Source organism: Pelophylax lessonae (assembly GCF_965119305.1).
Source record: "Pelophylax lessonae genome assembly, chromosome: 4".
NCBI classification, from domain to species: Eukaryota; Metazoa; Chordata; class Amphibia; order Anura; family Ranidae; genus Pelophylax; species Pelophylax lessonae.
Genome location: NC_138771.1, coordinates 494,564,118 through 494,587,466, shown reverse-complemented (window position 1 = coordinate 494,587,466; position 23,349 = coordinate 494,564,118). Strand labels below are relative to the sequence as shown.

Here is a 23,349-nt window from a genome sequence, read left to right as displayed (position 1 = left end):
CTGTTTTGTCCTGCTCCCCAATTGCTCTGCTTTTCCCTCTTCTGCCTTGCTTTGTCCTTCTATTTTCTACCCTGTTCTGTCCTGATCCCATCTGCTCCATTCTGCTCTCTTCTACGTGTTCCAATTCAAAATTAAATTTTTTTGGACAACTGTCCAAAAAACGAGGGATGGCTCAGACATTTTAGGGATCCATTAACATAATATGATACCTGCCAGCAGTGATATTATGAGCTTATTTTGGTCACTGGCCCTTCGTAGGTAACACTTTCCTAATAATATTTTAATATGCATGTGTGGTGACAATGCTCAGGCAGGTTGGCTTCATCCTGTGCAAGACCGGGAATCCTATTATGGCTGCCCACTGTTTGGAAAGCTGCCCCCAAAAACATTTTCAGTTCTACATCAAGTCTAGAAATATTATAAACTTTGTAACTATGATTTTGAATTGCAGAAAAAAAAACAATAGTTATTCACAGATATTTTGGTCTTTTTTTACAGCCCGTATTTTATTTGGATTGTCTCTAAATTCCTGTAATGTTGGCAATGCTGGAGCTTATCTGCTCTGCTTCATTATGTCACTTTTCTGTATGTTTCAGTCTTCTTATGTTTTATAATTTTTCATTTGTTGAAAATATATATTTATATTAGAGATCGACCAATTATCGGCAACACCGATATATCGGGGGCTGAGATGCACTTTCCCCGATATATCGGAATTGGCCCCTGAGGTTACCGATATTGCCAATATTTAGGAAAAGTGCATGTCCTGGGGTGATGCCTGCAGCTAGAGGCATCACCCTGGTACCAGTGTCCATAGCCCACGGTCGGCTGACTTGTAATGACAACCGATGCGGCTGAGAAGCTGCTCGGCTGTCATTACAAGGAGCGGGAGGGGACGCCCCCCTCCCGCCGCCTTCCACGGCTCACCCGGGTCTCCCGTCTCGCCGTAAAATCATTTTCTCTTACGTCCTCTGACAGTCGCCGCCCACTGATACAGTCTTCACTTATGGGTATTGACCTCTTATCCACAGGAGTAATCTAGGCAGAAGATTTTGTTAAAAACACAAAACTTTGCATAGACACACCTACAGGGGGCTGTCCCTCTGGTCCAATACCCCGGCTAGCCTCATTTCCAATTCAGTTTGTCTTTTGCCTAGCTTAGGAGTAGGCAGGCTTCCCTGTGCTGGGGCTACAGTCTCAGCCTTTTCTCTGTTTTATTACATTTTATTTTCTGCTAAGTGTGTTTTTCTTTGCACTAATAGCTTTTTATTTGTTCCCGCGCTTAGTTAGTCAGACTTCGGAAGACTACAGCATTTGCAGAGCTGGGAATCAGACTGGTTGTACTAAAGCCTTACGGAATCCCAGCCTGCCATCGAGCGTTTAGCAGGCTATGCGTATGCCCAGGCCTCGCAAACGACCTGTCCCTGTCCTCAGGGACCAAGCCCACGAAGTAGCCACTTCGCTAGGATGCCTCAACTGCGGTACGCCGCGTGTTGCTAGAATCCTGTTTGGTTGACGACACCCCCACCGCCAGGAGTGGGAGGCTTCCCCTCGCATAGTGGCACCTACGAATTCGCATGGATTGGTGAGTAACATGCTACCCCCTCTATCTATACATTGTATGTCCGGGGGTGTGTGTGTGGGGCCTTCTCTCATGGGGATGGCAGTCTGTTTAGAGTCTGTATGATCCCATCATGTCTGTCTGTGTGGTCCCTGTGTCTCCCTCACGGTCCCTGCTGGGGTGCTATTTGCGGTCATACCGCGCTGTGGGGCGTTTGTGGGGGTCCCTGAGTCCCTTGGGAGTGTTTTTTGTCACTTTGGGGGTACAGGCATGGTTGTGGGGGTCGCTGCGGTGTAAAAATAGCGGGGCCGCCATTTTGGGTGTGGGCAGGCTGTTCTGGCTTCATGTGTGGGCATTCAGCAGCCATTTTCCCTAGTGTATTTGCGCCCTTTCAGGCGCCATCTTTAATGTGGCAGTGTAATCTTTCATGTGCTCGGCGGCCATTTTACATGGGCAACCATTTTTCCTTAGTTCAGTTCCTATTTGGGCCTCTAGCGGCGTGACATCACTTCCTTTCTTCAGTCAGATCGAGCTGATTTTTTTCTATGCTGTTTTTCTGGGTCATGCCTTGCTGGCAGCTATGTTACTCTATATTTAGCGGCACATGCTGGTCCGCTTTGCGGCGGGGTCCGCTGCTGACGCTGATTTTAAGGGCCAGCGCCAAAAACTTTTTTAAGTAGGTTTTTGGAGTCCCAGGGCAGCATGTTCCCCCCAGCGCTGGTGGAGGGTTCAGGTACACCTGAATCTTCTGCGCTAAGCTCCCTTCCTTCTGCACTTGCGACTTTAGCGTCTTAAGTGGCTATGTTGATGTCTGAGCGGGCTTCTAGAAAAAGACCCAGACTGTCTCAGTCTTCTTATTCTGAGCTAGATATGGTTGCCATGGACAGTGTACCCCCTGAAGGGTCTCAGTCCTCTCGGTCGGAGGGGAGGAGGAGGGGGACGACTCCCCCTCTGGGTCGGCCAGAGAACGCGCGGCAATGTCTGCGCTTATAGTTCTGTTAAGGATACACTGCATTTTGGGGGATGAGCCCCACCCGCCGGGTAAGCGGTCCTCCTTTGGGACCCGCACCCAGAAAGCGGCTTAGGTATTTCCCTGTCCTGCTGAGTTTCACGAAACGGTGAGCGAACAGTGGCGCAATTTACAGCGCACCTTTGTGGTACCTAAGCGGTTTTCAGTTCTGTTGTCCCTTTGCGTCTCCAACGGATTCGCACTGGACTGTGGCCCCTAAGGTGGACCACACGGTATCCAGATTACACAAGGCCACTCTGATGCCAATGGAGGCTTATCCGGTGCTTAGAGACCCAGGGGATAGGCGGGTGGAATCTCTTGCCCGCCACTCCTATGTGGTGGCAGGTTCCTTGCTGAAGCCCGTGTTCACATCAGTAATGGTCTCTCAAGCTGTGGTGGAGTGGACTAAGGTGCTCAGATGCACCCTGCCTTGTGGCTGATTCCGCCCCTCCTGCTACTTTGGAGATGGTGGACCAAATTGTTCAGGTGGTTTTATGCCTGTGTGATGCGGCCTTGGATGAGGCCCGTTTAGTCTTACGCTTATATGCTGTCTCAGTGATAATCCGTCGCCTTGTGTGGCTGTAGAGCTGGTCGGCCGACATCCCTTATGCAGGGAATCGCCTTTTTGGGGACGCCCTGGACTAGTTGGTGAAGGGGGTCACTGGGGGTAAAAGCACTCTGCTGCCCCATGTGTCCAAAGGTAAGATTTTTTCAGCGGTAAGCGGGGCCCTTCCTTTAAACCTAACCAGGGTTCCTTTCATGCGTTTAAGGCACATGACAAGGGTGTATCCTTCAAGGCCTCTGGTGGCCAGAAGAAGCCTTGGGCAGGCAAGTCTATAGCCGCCCACTCTGGCACGGCAGCCCTGTCCGCCATTCAGGACAGATGGGTTCAGGAACTCATTCGGTCGGGGTACAAGATCGAATTTCGATCGCGCCCAGCAGACAGATTCTTTCCCTCAAATCTTCATTGACCCCAGATCGTTTCCAAGATCTCCAACTGGCGGTTCAGGATCTCCTCGCCCAGGGGGGGATCGTCCCGGTGTCTCATCGGGACAGGTTTTCAGGGGTTTTTACTCAAATCTGTTCACGGTGAAAAGGAGGGCAAGGTGTGTCCGATTCTGGACCTAAAGTTTCTGAACCGCTTTGTGCGGGTTCAAAAATTCTGTATGGAATCCCTCTGATCGGCGGTGGCCTTGTAAGAATATTTAATAATAAATATCTCGCGCTCGTACTTATGTCAGAATATTTATACTGCTCTGAATATAGCAGTGTATTTATTTATGGTTAATAAGCAAAGATCTGTGAAAAAGGAGAGTCTTCACCTATTGCCATAAATCAATGTCGTGAATTCTTTTTAATTGATTAATTTCTTTTTAAAAGCATATACCAATCTTAGTGAGTACAGTCTACAGTGTGGAATATATATAAAAATATTTATTCTCAAGACGTGCAAACACAATATATGATCAAACAAGAAATGACACAAAAAGATAACTTCTACATAAAAATGCTAACTTCAAATAATCAATGCAATGTGATGTTTAGCTCAATAATGAAAGTGAAACTGAAACAAAGTGAAACTAAAACAAAGTGAAAGCAAAACTAAAGCAAGATTACCATTTCTTCCCAGGTATAGTACAAGCCATAAATTAATGTTCTATATAAACAGACTACAATGGTCTGCGTAATCACATAGCCAAAGTCATTCCACTGCAGATGAAATGAGAATAAGCCATGCAAAACGGAAGACTTAAAATTGCAAATAATGCATTTAATCTGATATTAATAAAAATGTATAAAAACAAAAATCAGCTTTTTAGAGAAAAATCTACCATGGTTTATACGGCTGGGATTGTAATCTCATTACCCTTAAATATGCAATATAAAACATATAAGGAAAGAATAAACAATTGTTGAATAAAATCAAATAACATAGCAAGGCATAATTACCACACTTATGGCTGCTAGCTTCAAATCGTTACCAGAGTCCTAAGATGGATGCCTTTCTTAAGATGGTGGATTCCCTTCAAGTTTCAGATGAATGATGGACCAGGGAGTATGTCTGTATGAGTCTTTCGAAAAATGTAATAGCGTGTGTGGTGTAAGTGTGAGGTGTGTTGTCAGTAGTGTAAAGTGTGTCCTCTCTCTCATCTGGGTTGGTCTTTTATATGGTAAGAACAAAGAGCTATAAAAATTACCATAAGTAAAACCCAGAGGGATGAAACATTATCCCTATTGGTCGGGATATTCTATACCTAAACTGATGAGGTCAGAGACACACCTCTTTTGATAATTAACCCAAAACTTGGTATAATAAAATAAGGATGATTTCTCTATATGTGAGATTAATCATATAACACAACATAAAACTTTGTCCAGACTATCAGTACATACATAAATGTCCACCTGTATCTCCATCATTTATCTTGGCAAGTAATGCCATTTCAATAATTATATTATTTAACACAATATAATATTTTTATATTGGAATATCTCAAATTATCTCAAGACTGCACCTGGTATTTCGCCTCCAGAGGGCAGTATCGTACCGTTCATTAGATTTTGTATTTAACATAATTTGAAACAATTACCCATCCTTCTTATCTCATGACCTCTTGACCTCTAGCTAGTGAATAGCCATTACTTATTTGGATTGTGACATAGGGCTGTCAGACATAGTCTAGGTTTGGGAATATTTACGACACCTTGAGCACTAAACCAGCCCAAAGCAATTCTTATATAAACACTCCTACCACATGCCTTAACATGAAGTAATTCGTTTTTAAGACACACAAGTCCTTACACATCATAGAAAAGTATACTTATATATATATATATATTATATATCTAATATTATTATATAAGTATCAAGTTCACACTTCTATATTAATAAGAATACAATGTATTATCGTTAATATACATCTTACATATGATGATGTTTTCTATAAAAACTTATATGGTTCATCTTTAAATGTCTGCTAGAATATACTGGGGTATTGTCCATTGTTATATACTTATAGACAGACTGAGATATCCCCCCTTAACATAGCGTCAGACTGACTAAGTTTTATCTGATCGAGATGTCAAAAGAAATCTTATTTACGATTACATAGAAATACAAAGATCTCTGTTGAAACCATAGACCCTTTGTAAGCCTGTGAGAGACATTTTGTTTAACAAGTATATATATGAACTTTGTTTCACCTTAAAAACAAGATGGACGCCATGCAGCACCATTCAGAATCTCTTATGCATAATATGAATACATGGCTTTTAAAATCACTTTTCTTTTTACCTATTATTATTTTAATCAACCCCCAATAACCCCGACAGCCTCTCTGAGCCCGGGAGATTCCTGACTTTAATCGACCTCAAGGATGCGTTTCTACACATCCTTGTATTCGAGAGTCAGCAGAGGTACCTCCGATTCGCAATCGAGGAGGAGCGATATCAGTTCGTGGCGTTACCTTTCGGTCTCGCTTCGGCTCCAAGGGTGTTTATCAAAGCTTTGGCTCCTGTTCTGGGCCTGTTGCGGGCGCAGGGGGTCGCAATCCTTGGATATCTGGATGATCTCCTGTTAAGGTCGAGTTCAAGTTCAACTCTGTTGCGCGATCTGTCAACCACGGTTCAGACGCTCCCGAAGTTCGGGTGGGCCATCAACTTTCAGACGTCGACATTGCTCCCTTCTGTTCGTCTCCCTTCTCTGAGAATGGTCCTGGACTCCGCCCATGCGAGAGTTTTCCTGCCGGAGGACAGGCTCCGGACTCTGCTGAACGAGGTCAGGTCCCTCAAGGACAACGAATCCTAATCACTCAGGACCTGCATGCGGTCCCTAGGACTGATGGTGTCAGCCTTCGAGGCGATGCCGTTTGCACTGTTCCACACGCGATCTCTGCAAGCGGATATCCTAGCCAGGTGGGACAGGCATCCTCAGTCCTTGGACAGGAGGATATCTTTGAGTCACCGGGTCAGAGCGGACCTTCTGTGGTGGCTTCAGTCTCCGGCTCTGACGGAAGGAAAATCCTTATGGCTGTTGTTATGGAAGGTGCTCACCACGGACGCCAGCCTGTCGGGCTGGGGTGGCGTTCTGGGCAAAATTGTCTACCCAGGGCACTTGGTTGGAGGAGGAATCCTCCCTACCGATACATGACCTGGAACTGAGAACAATCAAACTCTGTTTGCTCCGTTGGTGGGATCGTCTTCAGGGCCACCCTGTGCAGGTGCAGGCGGACAACACCACTGCGGTGGCATACATCAATCACCAAAGGGGCACCAGGAGTGTCCGGGCGGCCAAGGAAGTGGCCGAGAATTTGCCTTGGGCCGAGACGCGGGTCTCGACGCTTTTGGCAGTTCACATTCCGGGTATGGAACACTGGCAGGCCGACTATCGGAGTCGCCAGATCCCAGACCAGGGGAAATGGTCCCTACACCCGGAGGCGTTTCAGATGCTGTGTGCACAATGGCGCGCCTCCTCTAAACAACAAGGTGGGAAGGCTCATGGCAAGAACACGCGATCCTCTGGCAGCCGCCTCGGACGCGCTGGAGTGCCTTGGAATCAGTATCTCCTGATTTATGCCTTCCCCCCAATCCAGTTGTTGTCACGGTTCCTTCGCAGGTTGGTCTCGGAACCGAGGTTGGTGGTCCTGGGGGCCCAGACTGGCCGCGCCGGCCTTGATACGCGGACGTCATGCAAATGGTCGTCGAGCCTCCCTGGCGGCTCCCCTTAAGAGACGATCTGTTGTCTCAGGGGCTGTTCTTCCATCCTGCTTTACAATCGCTGGCCTTGGCGGCGTGGCTGTTAAAAGCCAGATCTTGAGAGATCGGGGTCTCTCGTCAGAGGTCACTCCTACCTTGCTTAGAGCTAGGAAGGCCTCGTCCGGTAAGATTTATTATCGTACCTGGAAGGCTTGCTTCGCCTGGGGTGAATCGCAGGGTTTCCATCCTCACTACTTTTCGGTGGCGAGGGTGTTAGCCTTCCTGCAATCCGGTGTGGACCTACGTCTTGCACTGACCACTGTTGAGGGTCAGTAAATTTTTGCTGGCCATTCTTTTCCAGCAACCCTTGGCGTCAAATTCCTTGATCCGTACCTTTATTCAAGGGGTGCGTCATCTGGCCCCCCCCCTCGGAGGGCGCCCGTAACCCCTTGGGACTTGAATTTGGTTCTGTCCGTTTTGCAACGTCCTCCCTTTGAGAACATCCGGGTGATTCCTCTGCCTGCACTGTCACGGAAAGTCGCCTTTCTGGTGGCGATCACATCTGCTCGCGGAGTGTCAGCGTTGGCGGTCCTATCTTGCCACTCCCCCTAGCTGGTGGTTCATAGGGATAAGGTGGTGTTGCGACCTCATCAATCCTTCCTTCCGAAGGTGGTGTCTGAAATCCATCTCCATGAGGACATTGTTTTGATTTCGCTGTGTGCGAATCCTACGGAGTTTGCCTTGCATCCCTTGGATGTTGTCAGGGCGATCAGGGTTACCTGTCGTCTACTGAATCCTTCAGAAAGTCGGATTCTCTTTTTGTCCTTCCTGAGGGCCTCGGAAGGGTATGGCTGCGTCTGCGGCAACCATTCCTGTCTGGTTCAGATGGACGATTGTACAGGCTTATGCGCCTAGGGAACGGGTTCCGCCCTTCCCTGTCACGGCGCACTCTTCTGAGCAGGGGGTGCGTCTTGGGCCTTTCGCCATCAGGCGTCGGTGTCCCGGGTGTGCAAAGCGGCGACCTGATCGTCACTGCACACCTTTACAAAGTTTACGAACTTGATGTTTCAGTATCGGCAGATGCCTCCTTTGGCCACAAAGTTCTGAGTGCGGCAGTACTTTGGGGGAGACATGACGTTTTTAGCCTGTCCCCTTCTGTGGGGGTTTTTTCCCCCTTGGTTATTTTACCTTCCTGGGTTTGTTTGCTTCTGTTGAGCTTTACTGTTACCCAGTGGGTTACCTTTCTGGTTCAGATAAGGTTCTTTTATCTGATCTTGGGTGCTTCGTTACCTTGAGACGGTTGCGTTTCCCACCCCTCATGTCTACACTGCTTTGGGACATCCTATAAGTGAAGACTGTATGAGTGGGCGGCGACTGTCAGAGAACGTAAGAGAAAACTGAATTTTTGTAAAATCTTACCGTAAAATTCCTTTCTCTGAGTCCTCTGACAGTCGCTGCGCCCACCCCTCTTTTGGGGTTCATGGACTATCTACTGCTTGCTACCAAACTGAATTGGGAATGAGGCTAGTCGGGGTATTGGACCAGAGGGACAACCCCCTGTAGGTGTGTCTATGCAAAGTTTTGTGTTTTTAACAAAATCTTCTGCCTAGCTTACTCCTGTGGATAAGAGGTCAATACCCATAAGTGAAGACTGTATGAGTGGGCGGCGACTGTCAGAGGACTCAGAGAAAGGAATTTTACGGTAAGATTTTACAAAAATTCATTTTTTTCATCAGCTGTATATAGGAATTAGAGCAATCTTGTGACTTGTATCAGTGAGTGCTGATAGATTGTAGGAGGACTTCTCATTTCTCCCACAATTGTCCTATCAGGCTTCAAGACCCTTAATTCTCTGTCTGAACATATGTGGACAGTGCTGATTGGCCCTGTGCTGATCACATGTACCCACCCAAGAAAAAAACAATCATCCATCAATCAAGATGTGACATCCCACCCACTGTGTTCTTTTTTATTTACTGGGCATTTAGAAGGGAGGGACTGGGCTGTCATTTAGGATCCTCTACAGGCTAGACAATGGCATTCTGACTGCCATTAGGTATCAGGATGAAATCCTTGGACCCATTGGCAGACCCTACACTGCTGCAGTTGGTTCTTGGTTCCTCCTGATGCAAAACAATGCCCAGCCTCACGTGGAGAGAGTAGGCAGCCAGTTCCTGGAGGATAAAGGAATTGATATCATTAAATGGCTCCCACGTTCACCTGGCCTAAATCTAATGCAACACCTCTGGGACATTATGTTTTACTCCATCCGACTCCACCAGATGCACCTCAGTCTGTTCAGAAACTCAGTGATGCCGTGGTCTAGATCTGGGAGATAATACCCCAGGACACCATCCGCCGTCTTATTAGCATTCCCCAATGTTGTCAGGCATGCACACAAACACGTGGGGGCCATACAAACCAGTACCATTTTGAGTTGCTGCAATGCAATTTCAGCAAAATGGACTAGCCTGCTTGATAATTTTTTCATTATGATTTTCGGGGGCTCTCTTTGATCTCAGCTCTCTGTAGGTTGATCATTTTCATTTCCATCAAACGATGTCGCATCATTTTCATTCCTAACACATTACCCGGTTCATATCAGTATAGATATCCAGCATGAGATTGTTCCCAGTTGAGATCTGATGTGTTTTCAAAGTGTTCTTTTAATATTTTCGAGCAGTGTATATACTTTTCGTTGTATAAAATGTCCTCTTTCCTGATTTGTTTTCTAATATAGTTCAGTATATGAAATATTGCTCTGATATGACCTGTGGGTTGGTCACTCCCTCTTGTGGTTGCAGAAAGGAACTGACGCTGTTCAGAGAAATGTTGGCTGGATGTGGGGCTGGGACCTGTCAGGTGGTGGTGACGTCCCCCATGGAGATGCTGAAAATCCAGCTGCAAGATGCAGGACGCCTGGGTAATCTGGGGTACGGGAGAGCAGCTTCATGCTGGAGAATATACAATATCCCCGTTAAATTACTTTCAGGGTTATCGTCGTAGTTGCCATATTGCAGGCCTAGTCAATATTCATTATAAATTAAGATTATGAATACAATAGGAACTAGTGACTACATCAAAGTGTTTGGCACAAATTGGCTTATGCTACAACAATGTCACTATTTCCTGGTGGATTGAAAAACCGAATGTATGTTAAGGGAACAATATGATAATCATTGTGCTTTCTACCACTGAACTCTGGACTTTACTGTTGCAGCAACACAGAAAGTTGTAGCTGGTGATGGACAGGCCACCATCTCTCAGTCTGCCCAAAAACCCTCCGCCTTACGGATAGCGAGAGACCTTCTCCGTACCCAGGGCATCTCTGGAGTGTACAAAGGTCTGGGGGCCACACTACTCAGGTGAGAAACCAGTCCTCTGTGCTGATGTAAAACCAAAATGCCAGCTCTGAAAAATGTAACGCTTCTCTCTCTTCTGAACAGAGATGTCCCATTCTCCATCATCTATTTTCCACTTTTTGCCAATCTCAACAAACTGGGACAAAAATCACCCCAAGAAAAAGCGCCATTTTACCACTCTTTCTTTGCGGGATGCATTGCTGGATCTGTGGCTGCTGTTGCAGTGACACCACTCGATGGTGAGTGCAAAGACTTTACAATCCTAAACTAAATAGAGAAAATGCAGCGCGAAAGGTTTAAACACAAGTTGTTATAACAATCAATAAATGAGTGAATAATATGTATCGTAAATAAATTTAGTGCATGAAAGTGACAAAGTGCACAAAACTCATAATCCAAAATTCATAGGATTCCTACCTTTGGCACTGCATTTTCTCTATTAAGTTTATCATTTGTGTTGAGTGAAGACACTAAATGTATGCAGCCATTGGTCTATAATTGTAATTTATTATATATATTTTTTATTTTATTATTTTTTAATTGCGTTTATTATATTTTATATAGATTTACAATCTTAAAACCTAAAGACTAAAGGGCCGTACACACGAAGGGAGGATTTTCCTACTCAAAGACCAGGCCCTATTTTGCGGTTCGGCACTGCGTGAGTTTAACGGACAATTGCACGGTCGTGTGACGCTGTACCCAAATGAAATTGACGTCCTTTTTTTTCCCACAAACAGAGCTTTCTTTTGGTGGTATTTGATTACCTGTGTGATTTTTATTTTTTGCGCTATAAACAAAAAAAGAGCGTCAGTTTTGAAAAAATAACAATATTTTTCACATTTTTTTTATATGAAATTCCCCCAAAAAAATTTAAAAATCAAAATTTTTTAACATTTTTTGGCCAATTTGTTTTCTGCTACATATTTTTGGTAAAAAAAATCACAATAAGCATATTTTGATTGGTTTGCGCAAAAGTTATTGCGTTTACTAACTAAGAGAAAGATTTATGTCATTTTTATTGTTGTTTTTTTTAAACAAGTAATGGCGGCGATCTACGATTTTTTTTTTTGCGGGACTGCGACATTGCGGCGGACAGATCGGACCCCTGACTAACATTTTTGACACTTTTGGGGGTACCAGTGACATTACTACAGTAATCAGTGCTATACATATGCACTGTTACTATAAAAATGACACTGGCAGGGAAGGGGTTAACTTTATTAGTGATCAAGGGGTTAAGTGTGTCCCTAGGGGCGTGATTCTAACTGTAAAGGGGCGTGGCTTGTGATGTAACCACATAGACATACGATCCTACATAGCAGGATCATATGATCTCTGCAGTTACACCAAGGAGAATGACAGGCGGCTTTGTTTACATCAGCCGCCTGCCTTTCTCCCTCTCCAGCGGCAGATCGCGAGTGGCCGGTCACTCGCGCAGGGTGTCCGTGAACGAGCGGGGGCGGGAGCGCGCCTCCGGCGGCAGGCACACGCTCGCCTCCTGCAGGCTCCTGGGCGAGCGACTTAGTACTACTGACTAAATATACTGTGGGCGGTCGGTCGGCAAGCCGTTAACATTGGCGTCTAAGGGAAATATTGGTTTTGAAATGACACTGACTTTTTCTTTATACCCGGGGGGGGGGCGCAGTTTGCCATCTTCACCCTGGGCACCAGATGACCTTGTCCCGGCACTGGCAGCATCTACCAAAGGCATAACCACTTCCTCTTGAATTTCTCCTCCATAGGATAAAGCAAAGGAAATCTCTTTGGAGGCATGAACAACCTGTCCAGCAACTTCATATGTTTTGACTGAGCCAGCGCCACGTGCACGCTTGTGACGTCAGACGTGCGCGGGCGTGAATTTTTTTTTAAAAGAGAGGGAAAAACTTACCAGCCCCGCCGCAGGATCCTTAAAGGACCCAATCTTTACCCACCACGGCGGGCTTTGTCAGTTCAAGGACCGGGTCCCCCTTTTTAATGGGGTTTACACCCTTGGACCTGTAGAGCACCCTGCTGGCAAACTCCTTGGCATAATAACCAGGGTTCCATTACCAGGGTCCAGTGCCAGATGGGTCACATTACAGGCAAGACCTCGGGTCTTCTTGGCCGAGGCTCAGGTACAATCTTTTTAGCGCTTAGCCATTCAGATGGATCCGATCAGAATGCCCCAACTGGGACATTATTTTTAAAATTGAGGAGCTTTAACAGCCATGACCACCACCTTCAAGACACTGGCAAAAAAACTGAGGTTCTTCCTATATGGGAGGGGTTATATGGGAGTAACTTCCTGTCTATTGGTTGCCAGTGTCCAATCACCTAAAGGCAGCGTATAACCCAGATAGTCATTATTACCGTCTGTGTCCCATGATGTACAATAAAGAAAGGTAGCTGAACCCTGAACACTGTACATAGCACACTCCTAAACTCTGCACTCTGTGCATAGCACACCCCTAAACCCTATACTTAGTGCATCTCTGAACTCCACTCAAAACAAACTCCTGGTATTTGATGCCCCTTTAAGATCCTTCCACTGTTCGATGTGGTTAAACCAGAAAAAAGGCCTGGATAAATACAGTCTTAGAGATACAACTGGCCCTTTGAGGGTAACCATACTGCTGATGCAGCCTGAGATTAAATTGAATTCAACATCCCTGATCTAGAGTCTGAAGCTAACACAGTCTGTAGAAACTACACTTCCCACAATCCTTCACACTTCTCAGTGTCTCTGGCAGTCCTCATCTTCGGTTCACCCCCCCCCCCCCCCTAGTGGGTGGAGGATGGCATAATGCTGGTTACTATATATTTTGTAATAAGCAGCCGCGCCTGTGTAAGTCTCATCCACAGCACAGACACAAGTCCTTCTCCTGCCTGCTGGCTGGGCTTCACCTTTATGGGTGGATGTCATCCTGGTGGAATGGGTGTTCCTAGGGAGGATGTATTTGTATGCAAACTGCCCTAGGTACCGTCCACATGTTGTAATAAGATTTGGGTGGAAAGGGCTAGATGAAATGCTGGACGGTTTCTTGCCAAGAAATGGGTTAGTGAAGAAAGAATTCCGCGCTAATGGATCTAATTGTGTGGTTGGCTGCAGCCTACCCCAAAAATATAGTAAAACTATATCTGAAAATGGAGAAGATATTAGGGTAACTGGCGCTGCCAAATGCTAAATTAAAAATGTAAAAGTGTGTCTCATAGATCTAGGTACATTAAAATGTTCCGAAAAAGTTATTACTGTGGGTGGTGGTCCCTATAATATAACTAATGGTCTTGATGGTAAGTCACAATAAATATTTAAAGATGTCAATAAATTAATAAAAAAATTAACCATTCATCAATAAATATCACAAATAAATACTTGATAGCAATACACTAATAAGGTAACCCAATCAATAAAAGCAGTAAAGTATCCCAAAAGTTCAAAAAGTGGTGACTCTTAAAATAATTGGTGTGAACACTAGGTGGCAGTGTTGATCAAAATTAAGTAGAGATGTCTGAGTGACTAGAAAGTGCCAGGTGCTATAATTAAGTCAAAAAACTAAGTGAAGTGCAAAAAAATGGGTATCTAAGCAAAATCAGATAAATATAGAAACAAGCCAAGTAGTATAAAAATGCATAAGATGTGCCAAGTGGATGATAAAAAACAAATAAATAGGTGAATTTCTGGTGGTTAAATAAATATGAATATAAATAATAATAAATTAGTCCATATTAAAAGTGAGAAAAAATCCAAAGCAAAATATATGCTCGATATAATAGTCCAAAAACGTGCAATATGGTGATAGGACGTGCCAAAGAAAATCGCATGGATAGAGGGGGTGTCTCCTGGTGTGGATCAGGATGTGGGTGCTGGGTGAGGGAATTCCGTGCTCCCCTTCCTAAAAAGCCCGCACTCACCAGAGAGCGGCACCCCTACAGGGGTAACCAGCGTTGGATAATTGGGGTAAAAACCCGGATGAGCCTCGGTAAGCCTCTCCCTTCCTGGTGGGACCAGTGGTATTTCCTCCCTCAAATGGTGGTTAATGGGGATGAGCGATGTGCAAATAGGGTAATGAGCAGCGCTCCAGCAAGGATGATGTCCGGGATTATATGGGTAAAGAAACACTCATATAGTGAAGTACCGTAATGTATGTTCATTTATTAAGCAGATAAAATCAAGTACTCACATTTAAAAACCGGATAAAGCTTCTGTAAGAAAGTAGGGACCGCGAACCCCTCGTATAGCGGTATATCCGGACGCCGTGCGCCTCAACGGCCGGATGTGCGTCTCAAGGTGCGGAACTGACGTGCCTACGCTCTACGCGTTTCGTCATAAGACTGACGTCATCAGGAGCAGCGTCAGTGCTCCTGATGACGTCAGTCTTATGACGAAACGCGTAGAGCGTAGGCACGTCAGTTCCGCACCTTGAGACGCACATCCGGCCGTTGAGGCGCACGGCGTCCGGATATACCGCTATACGAGGGGTTCGCGGTCCCTACTTTCTTACAGAAGCTTTATCCGGTTTTTAAATGTGAGTACTTGATTTTATCTGCTTAATAAATGAACATACATTACGGTACTTCACTATATGAGTGTTTCTTTACCCATATAATCCCGGACATCATCCTTGCTGGAGCGCTGCTCATTACCCTATTTGCACATCGCTCATCCCCATTAACCACCATTTGAGGGAGGAAATACCACTGGTCCCACCAGGAAGGGAGAGGCTTACCGAGGCTCATCCGGGTTTTTACCCCAATTATCCAACGCTGGTTACCCCTGTAGGGGTGCCGCTCTCTGGTGAGTGCGGGCTTTTTAGGAAGGGGAGCACGGAATTCCCTCACCCAGCACCCACATCCTGATCCACACCAGGAGACACCCCCTCTATCCATGCGATTTTCTTTGGCACGTCCTATCACCATATTGCACGTTTTTGGACTATTATATCGAGCATATATTTTGCTTTGGATTTTTTCTCACTTTTAATATGGACTAATTTATTATTATTTATATTCATATTTATTTAACCACCAGAAATTCACCTATTTATTTGTTTTTTATCATCCACTTGGCACATCTTATGCATTTTTATACTACTTGGCTTGTTTCTATATTTATCTGATTTTGCTTAGATACCCATTTTTTTGCACTTCACTTAGTTTTTTGACTTAATTATAGCACCTGGCACTTTCTAGTCACTCAGACATCTCTACTTAATTTTGATCAACACTGCCACCTAGTGTTCACACCAATTATTTTAAGAGTCACCACTTTTTGAACTTTTGGGATACTTTACTGCTTTTATTGATTGGGTTACCTTATTAGTGTATTGCTATCAAGTATTTATTTGTGATATTTATTGATGAATGGTTAATTTTTTTATTAATTTATTGACATCTTTAAATATTTATTGTGACTTACCATCAAGACCATTAGTTATATTATAGGGACCACCACCCACAGTAATAACTTTTTCGGAACATTTTAATGTACCTAGATCTATGAGACACACTTTTACATTTTTAATTTAGCATTTGGCAGCGCCAGTTACCCTAATATCTTCTCCAAGAAATGGGTTAGGTTCTATCTCACATGCTGCAGCTTTTGATGCACATTGTGAGAAGCTCAGCGTGCAGTGAAATCAGTGTAAACAATTGCAGTACATAAAAGGAGCTGTCAGTGTTTAAACCAGCGCTTGGTTTTAGGTATTTTAATTAACAAAAGACATTATAATTGTATAATGTGAAATCTATTTCAGTGCTAAAGACGCGGATACAGACTCTGAAAAAGGGAATTGGTGAAGATACGTATCATGGGATTACTGACTGCGCCAGGTAAACTTTTAGCAAGAACACTGATATTATGGCCCTCCATCTTGAGGGGAACTACAAAACCCAGCATGCTTTGCCAGAAAGGCAAAGCTTTATCAGAGGCAATGCTGCAAGGAAGCAAGTTATATTTTGATCACTGGAGGAAATGTCTAGTAATCCCACACCATATAGGCGGAGAAAAGGAGAAAAGGAGTGATAGTAATCCCACTTCATATAGGCGGAGAATAGGAGTGTTAGTAATCTAATGCAATACAGGAGGTGAATAGGAGTGATAGTAATCCCACTTCATATAGTAATCTAATGCAATACAGGCGGTAAATAGGAGTGATAGTAATCCCATGTTGTACAGCTGGCGAATAGGAGTGATAGTAATTCCATTGTACAGGAGGAGAATAGGAGTGATAGTAATTCCATAATTGTACAGGAGGAGAGTAGGAGTTATGATAATCCCATGCTGTACAAGAGAAAATAGAAGAGATAGTAATCCCACATTGTACAGGCAGAGAATAGGAGTGATAGTAATCCCACTCCGCACAGCTGGTGAAAAGGAGTGATAGTAATTCCATACAATACAGGAGGAAAATAGGAGTGATATGAATTCCATTATTATACAGGAGGAGAGTAGGAGTTATGGTAATCCCACACTGTATAAGAACAAATAGAAAGGATATTAATCCCACACTGTACAGGCAGAAAATAGGAGTGATAGTAATCCCATACCATACAGGAGGAGAATAGGAGTAATAGTAATGCCAAGCTGTACAGATTGAAAATAGGACTGAGGATAATTCCACACTGCACAGAAGGAGAATAGGAGTGATCGTAATCCTACAATGCACAGGCAGAGAACAGGAGCTATAGTTATCCTAAACCATATAGGCTGAGAATAGCAAATGACAGTTATCCCACACCATACAGGTGGAGAAAAGTAGTGAAAGTAATCTCACACTGTACAGGAGAACAATAGGAGTGATGGTAATCCCACACAATACAGGAGTAGGCTGTGATAGTAATCCCTTAATTGTACAGGAGAATATGAATGATAGTAATTCCATGTAGTTCAAAAGTAGAATGGAGCGTTAGTAATGCCATGCCATACAAGAGGCAAATAGGAGTGATGGTAATCCCACACTGTATAAAAGGAAAATAGGAATGATAGTAATCCCACTTTGTACAGGAGGTGAATAGAAGTGATAGTAATCCCACACTGTACAGGAAAAAAATAGGAGTGATGGTAATGCCACACTGTACAGGAGGAGAATATAAGTGATGGTAATCCTACACTGTTCAGGAGGAGAACAGCAGTGATGGTAATTCTACTATGTTCAGAAGGAGAATAGGAGTAGTGGCAATGCAATGCTGTACAGAAGGAGAATATGAGTGAAGGTAATCCCACACTGTACTGGAGGAGAATAGGAGTGATGGTAATCCCACACTGTACAAGAGGAGAATAGGAGTAATATTGATCCCACACTGTAATGGAGGAGAATATGAATGGTGGTAATTCCACATTGTACAGGAGGAGAATATAAATTATATTAATCCCACACTGTACAGGAGGAGAATAGGAGTGATATTAATCTCACACTGTACAGGAGGAAAATAGGGCTGATATTTATTTCACACTGTACAGGAGGAGAATAGGAGTGATGATAATCCCAGCCTGTACAGAAAGAGAATGGCAGTGATATTAATCCCACACTGTACAGGAGGAGAATAGGAGTGATATTAATCTCACACTGTACAGGAGGAAAATAGGAGTGATATTTATTCCACACTGTACAGGAGGAAAATAGGAGTGATGATAATCCCACACTGTACAGAAGGAGAATGGGAGTGATGGTAATCGCACACTGTACAAGAGGAGAATAAGAGTGATAGTAATACCACACTGTACAGGAGGAGAATAGGAGTGAATGCAATCCCACACTGTACAAGAGGGAATAAGAGTGATACCAATCCCATGCTATACAGGGGGAGAATATGAGTGATTTTTCCCACACTGTACAGAAAGAGTGTAGGAGTGATGGTAATTCCACAATGTACAAAGGAGAATAGGAGTGATATTAATCCCACACTGTACAGGAGGAGAATAGGAGTGATGGTAATCCCACATTGTACAGAAGGGGAAAAGGAGTGATGGTATTACCACACTGTACAAGAGGAGAATAGGAGGGATAGTAATGTCATACTGTACAGGAGGAGAATATGAGTATTATTAATCCCACACTGTACAAGAGGGAATAAGATTGATAAAAACCCCATGCTATAAAGGAAGAAAATAGGAGTGGTGGTAATTCCATACTGTACAAGAGGCAAATAGGAATGAAAGTAATCCCACACTGTACAGGAGGAGAATAGGAGTGATAGTAATCCCACACTGCACAAGAGGAGCATATGAGTTATATTAATCCCACACTGCACAAGAGGTAATAGGAGTGATAAAAGTCTCATGCTATAAAGGAGGAGAATATGAGTGATGGTAATCCCACACTGTACATTAGGAGAATAGGAGTGATATTTATCCCACACTGTAGAGGAGGAGAATAGGTGTGGTGGTAATTTCACACTGTACAGAAGGAGAATAGGAGTGAAGGTAATCCCACACTATACAAGAGAAGAATAGGAATAATAGTAATCCCACACTGTACAGAAGGAGAATATGAGTGAAGGTAATCCTACACTGTGCAAGAGGGAATAAGAGTGCTAAAAAGCCCATGCTCTATACAGAAGGGAAAATATGAGTGACGGTAAACCCACACTGTACAGAAGGAGAGTAGGAGTGATGGTAATTCCACATTGTACAAAAGGAGAATTGGAGTGAAAGTAATCCCACACTGTACAAGAAGAGAATAGGAGTGATAATAATCCCACACTGTACAGAAGGAGAATAGGAGTGATGGTAATCTCACACTGTACAGGAGGAGAATAGGAGTGATGGTAATCTCACACTGTACAGGAGGAGAATAGGAGTGATGGTAAACTCACACTGTACAGGAGGAGAATAGGAGTGATGGTAATCCCACACTGTACAGGAGGAGAATATGAGTGATGTAATCTCACACTGTACAGGAGGAGAATAGGAATGTCAGTAACCCCACACTGTACAGGAGGAGAATAGGAGTGATGGTAATCTCACACTGTATAGGAGGAGAATAGGAGTGATGGTAATCTCACACTGTATAGGAGGAGAATAGGAGTGATGGTAATCTCACACTGTATAGGAGGAGAATAGGAGTGATGGTAATCTCACACTGTACAGGAGGAGAATAAGAATATCAGTAACCCCACACTGTACAGGAGGAGAATAGGAGTGATATTAATCCTATACTGTACAAGAGGGAATAAGAGTGAAAAAAATACCATGCTTTACAAGAGAATAGGAGTGATATTAATCACATAGGATGAGATTAGGAGTGATTTTAATCCCACACTGTACCAGAGGAGAATAGGAGTGCTAGTAATCCAACACTGTACAGGAGGAGAAAATAAATGATAATAATGCCATGCTGTACAGGAGGTAACAGAAGTGATAGTAATTCCATGCTTTACAGGAGGAATTAGAAGTGATAGTAATTCCATGTCGTACAGGAAAATAGCTGTATTTTGTATTATCTCACACCAATCGCTATCTTCTTCCCTTTCCTCTATAGGAAGATCTGGAGGAACGAAGGTTTATCTGCATTTATGAAGGGAGCCTGGTGCAGAGCCCTGGTCATTGCCCCGCTCTTTGGAATAGCACAAGTTGTGTATTTTATTGGAATAGGTGAATATATTTTGGGATATTCCAAGTAAATATCAGTAGGAAATCTGGAATGCCTCATAGAGACCACACATCAAGAGAACATTGTTGAGAGCCTGAATTATTAGGGAGAGAAGCCATCCAGTAGTTTGTTTTAGAAGAGACTTCTTTTCATTATCAAATTTCTACATTTATTGATGTTGTCTTGAAGGCAATACAGAGTGGCTTAATCAGAGGTGGGGCCATTTTATCTATCTGCAGCTGCATCAGCACAAATATGAAAACATCCAGTAATTTCTCATTTGATTATTCTGCTTATTTCATCTACAAATACGAATTTCTTATTTCTTCTATAAAACATGAGTCTCTGCAAGTAAATGCTCAATCCACCCAAAAGTCATATTTCATTGATGAATACTGAAGCATTACACCCCTGACATTGTCTTATATCCTTTGGTGACTCTGTTGGTGAGATTTCCCTGGTCTGCATCAGGGGTTCCCTCCATCCCTACAATGCCCCCAGTGCTACAATCCTGGGTTTTCACACCAGCTGTGCCCAATAAGCGTGGTCCCCACTATCTCTGTGCTGAATTCTTAGGTCTGGACACCTACACTGCCCATTATGAGGGGTTTCTACCAGTCCATTTATGCTCTGAATTCCCAGGTCTGCATACCTGCTGTAAATATTTTGAGGGATTACCAACAAAAAACTGATATTTCAGTGGTTGGTTAAATACTGGAGTGTTACACCCCCTGACAATCTTTTCTATCCTTAGGCGACTCTATTGGTGAGATTTCTGCACTTAGTTCTCAAGTCTGTACCCCTGCTGAGCTCTTTATGAGGGGTTCTTACTACCCCTGTGCTGTGTTCCAAGCTCAGCACACCTGCTATGTCCATTATTAGGGGTTGCCACTGTTAATGTTAGTGTTAGAGAAAAGAGCAGCCCAGCAGGGCTCTATCTGCTAAATTCTATTGACTGCTTTTATTCAGTTCTGATTACTGCAGCAAGTTCCTTATAATTACACTGTCAGTGAAATTATTTTTTTAACTGCAGTCATTGGCAAAATGATTAGTATTATTAGGCTGCACAGAATGCTGCGCCCTTGTTGGGTGCAATGTAGTAAAAATGAAATGCTAAATTATTTAGGATGGAACTTTATGTATTCAATATATAGATATTTTTACATTTAAAATGTTCTTTTCTAATTCATTTCAATATGCAGTAACTATTTGCTGAAATAGAACCTTTGCAATGCTTCCATCTTGTGGCAGAAATTGATTATTGCAGGTAGTAAAATATTGCAAGTAGGCACATTTTTGTTGTATGAAGATCTACACAGAAACGTACTATTCCTTCCATCTCCTATGCTGTTTGTCCACCAGCGTGATTTATTGCCTTGCTAATAGGTGTGGTAAGGGCCAATTTTTACTTTAAGATTTCCTTTGCACAGTGGGACTTCTTACAGCCATAAGGTTGCACAGGTGCCTAATTTGCAGTTAGATTATGATTTAATGAGATGTATATTTTAATATAAGCTGTTTAAACGTTAATTTACTTCTGTTTTATATGTATAGAAAATATATATTTTTTTTACCATTATACAGCAAGATATATCGAATTACTAGACATTTTAGGCCTTATTTACTAAGAGCTATCTGTATTGCTGCATACCAGTTAAGTAGTGTCAAAGTTTCTAGCTGTCTTGTTTTAGTGGGGTTTGTATTTGGCTGTAGATTTTTTTTTTTAAATACATATTAATAAGGTTTTTTCTTGCTTTAAAAAAACATCATGCAACTGCATAAAACACCTTTATCGCATCTGGGATTCTTTCAGAAGCTATGGTGGCATTACCTGAACTTAGTATTTATGCTGACTTGCCACATGCCAGCTAAAATCTGAATCTGAAATAAGGCTTGGAGTGGGAGTGGCTGCACTGTAAGGCAGGAGGGAGAGGGGCTTTGTGTAGGTTTATAGAGGAAACAGGCTTTGTAGACTTTGAAAAGCGAAGTCACCCTCCTTATACTATGTGACTGTGGAGCAAAGCAGGGCTGGGCAGCACACATCCCTTATTTGTACATTAGTGTGTATGTCAAGCCAAAAACATATTTTTTAGTTTTGGATAAAGTAGGAAATGGTTAGAAAACCTGCAAGTTTTTACTAGTACTTGGGAGTTTCTCTCACCTTCTGTCCATTGACAACCATTTCATTATACATGAAGTAAGGGAAAATCTACAAAAGGGACACACTTAGTGGTTACAGCTGTTTCCTACCTAATATCTAAGGCTAAAAAATAAATTTTGGTTTGAATTTATATATTAATAACCTCCTGGCAGGTTAAATAGATTCATTGTAGGTTTCAGCTGTGTATCTAACTGTTGTACTGCAGTTTCCCCTCTTAACTCTCCCTCATGATATTACAGTACAATTATTAGCATTTCTTCTGATCTCCTATTGCATTTACAACAAACATGTTCATTATTTAATGGAAAAAATTGTTAAATCCTATCACTTAGTACCCAGTGTTAGTGGCCATCATCCCGATAGACAGATACAAAAAGGGTACCCCCAATGGTTTGGGACTTTAAATACCACTAAAACACTGAAAGATTAGACAGTGAGGTATTAAAATTAAATTTTTATTACATAAAGAAAACCAACAATCACTACATATACATAATTATATACAGTATACCCAACAAACAGCTGGATATGCATAGAATTAAAATTGCATGCAAGGACAGACCAGTTTCCGTACAGAAGACTCCTAGGTACCATTGGTGGAGAGAACCGGACTGGACCCTACACGTTTCGGGGTCTCGTGTTCAGGGGTCAACCAAAAATCAATACACTAATTATACCTATATAAACAAATTTACATTTAGTATAATGCAGGTAAAGACATGTTGAAAAAGGAGTTCCATTTCTATAAGAAGTGTCATCATCTTTTAATAAGGGTACCTACCAAAGGAAGTCCTATAGAGATAACTGGGCTGTCGATTAAAACGGTATACACCGAAAGAGGAGTGCCAAGTCTCCCATAAACATGGTTCACTGGGAAAGAGAACAGTGTGGAAAATCGCTGGTAAGCGGCAAGACCGTGGGCGCCACAATGATCCACAGTTAGTCCTGGAAGGTCCTTAATGGGCATATAGTCCGGTATAGAATACCTA

At 43.1% G+C, this 23,349-nt stretch overlaps 1 protein-coding gene across 1 annotated transcript in view; it reads left to right on the top strand.

Moving 5' to 3' along the window:
* Positions 1-20,245, top strand: part of SLC25A18 (solute carrier family 25 member 18) — a 50,492-nt gene extending 30,247 nt beyond the window's left edge. The window contains exons 7-11 of the mRNA XM_082255752.1: positions 10,070-10,188; positions 10,486-10,630; positions 10,712-10,866; positions 16,363-16,438; positions 20,089-20,245. Coding sequence (XP_082111878.1) covers positions 10,070-10,188; positions 10,486-10,630; positions 10,712-10,866; positions 16,363-16,438; positions 20,089-20,230 — 637 coding nt within the window. The 3' untranslated portion in view covers positions 20,231-20,245. The remainder of the gene's footprint in view (positions 1-10,069; positions 10,189-10,485; positions 10,631-10,711; positions 10,867-16,362; positions 16,439-20,088) is intronic.
* Positions 20,246-23,349: the final 3,104 nt, after the last annotated feature.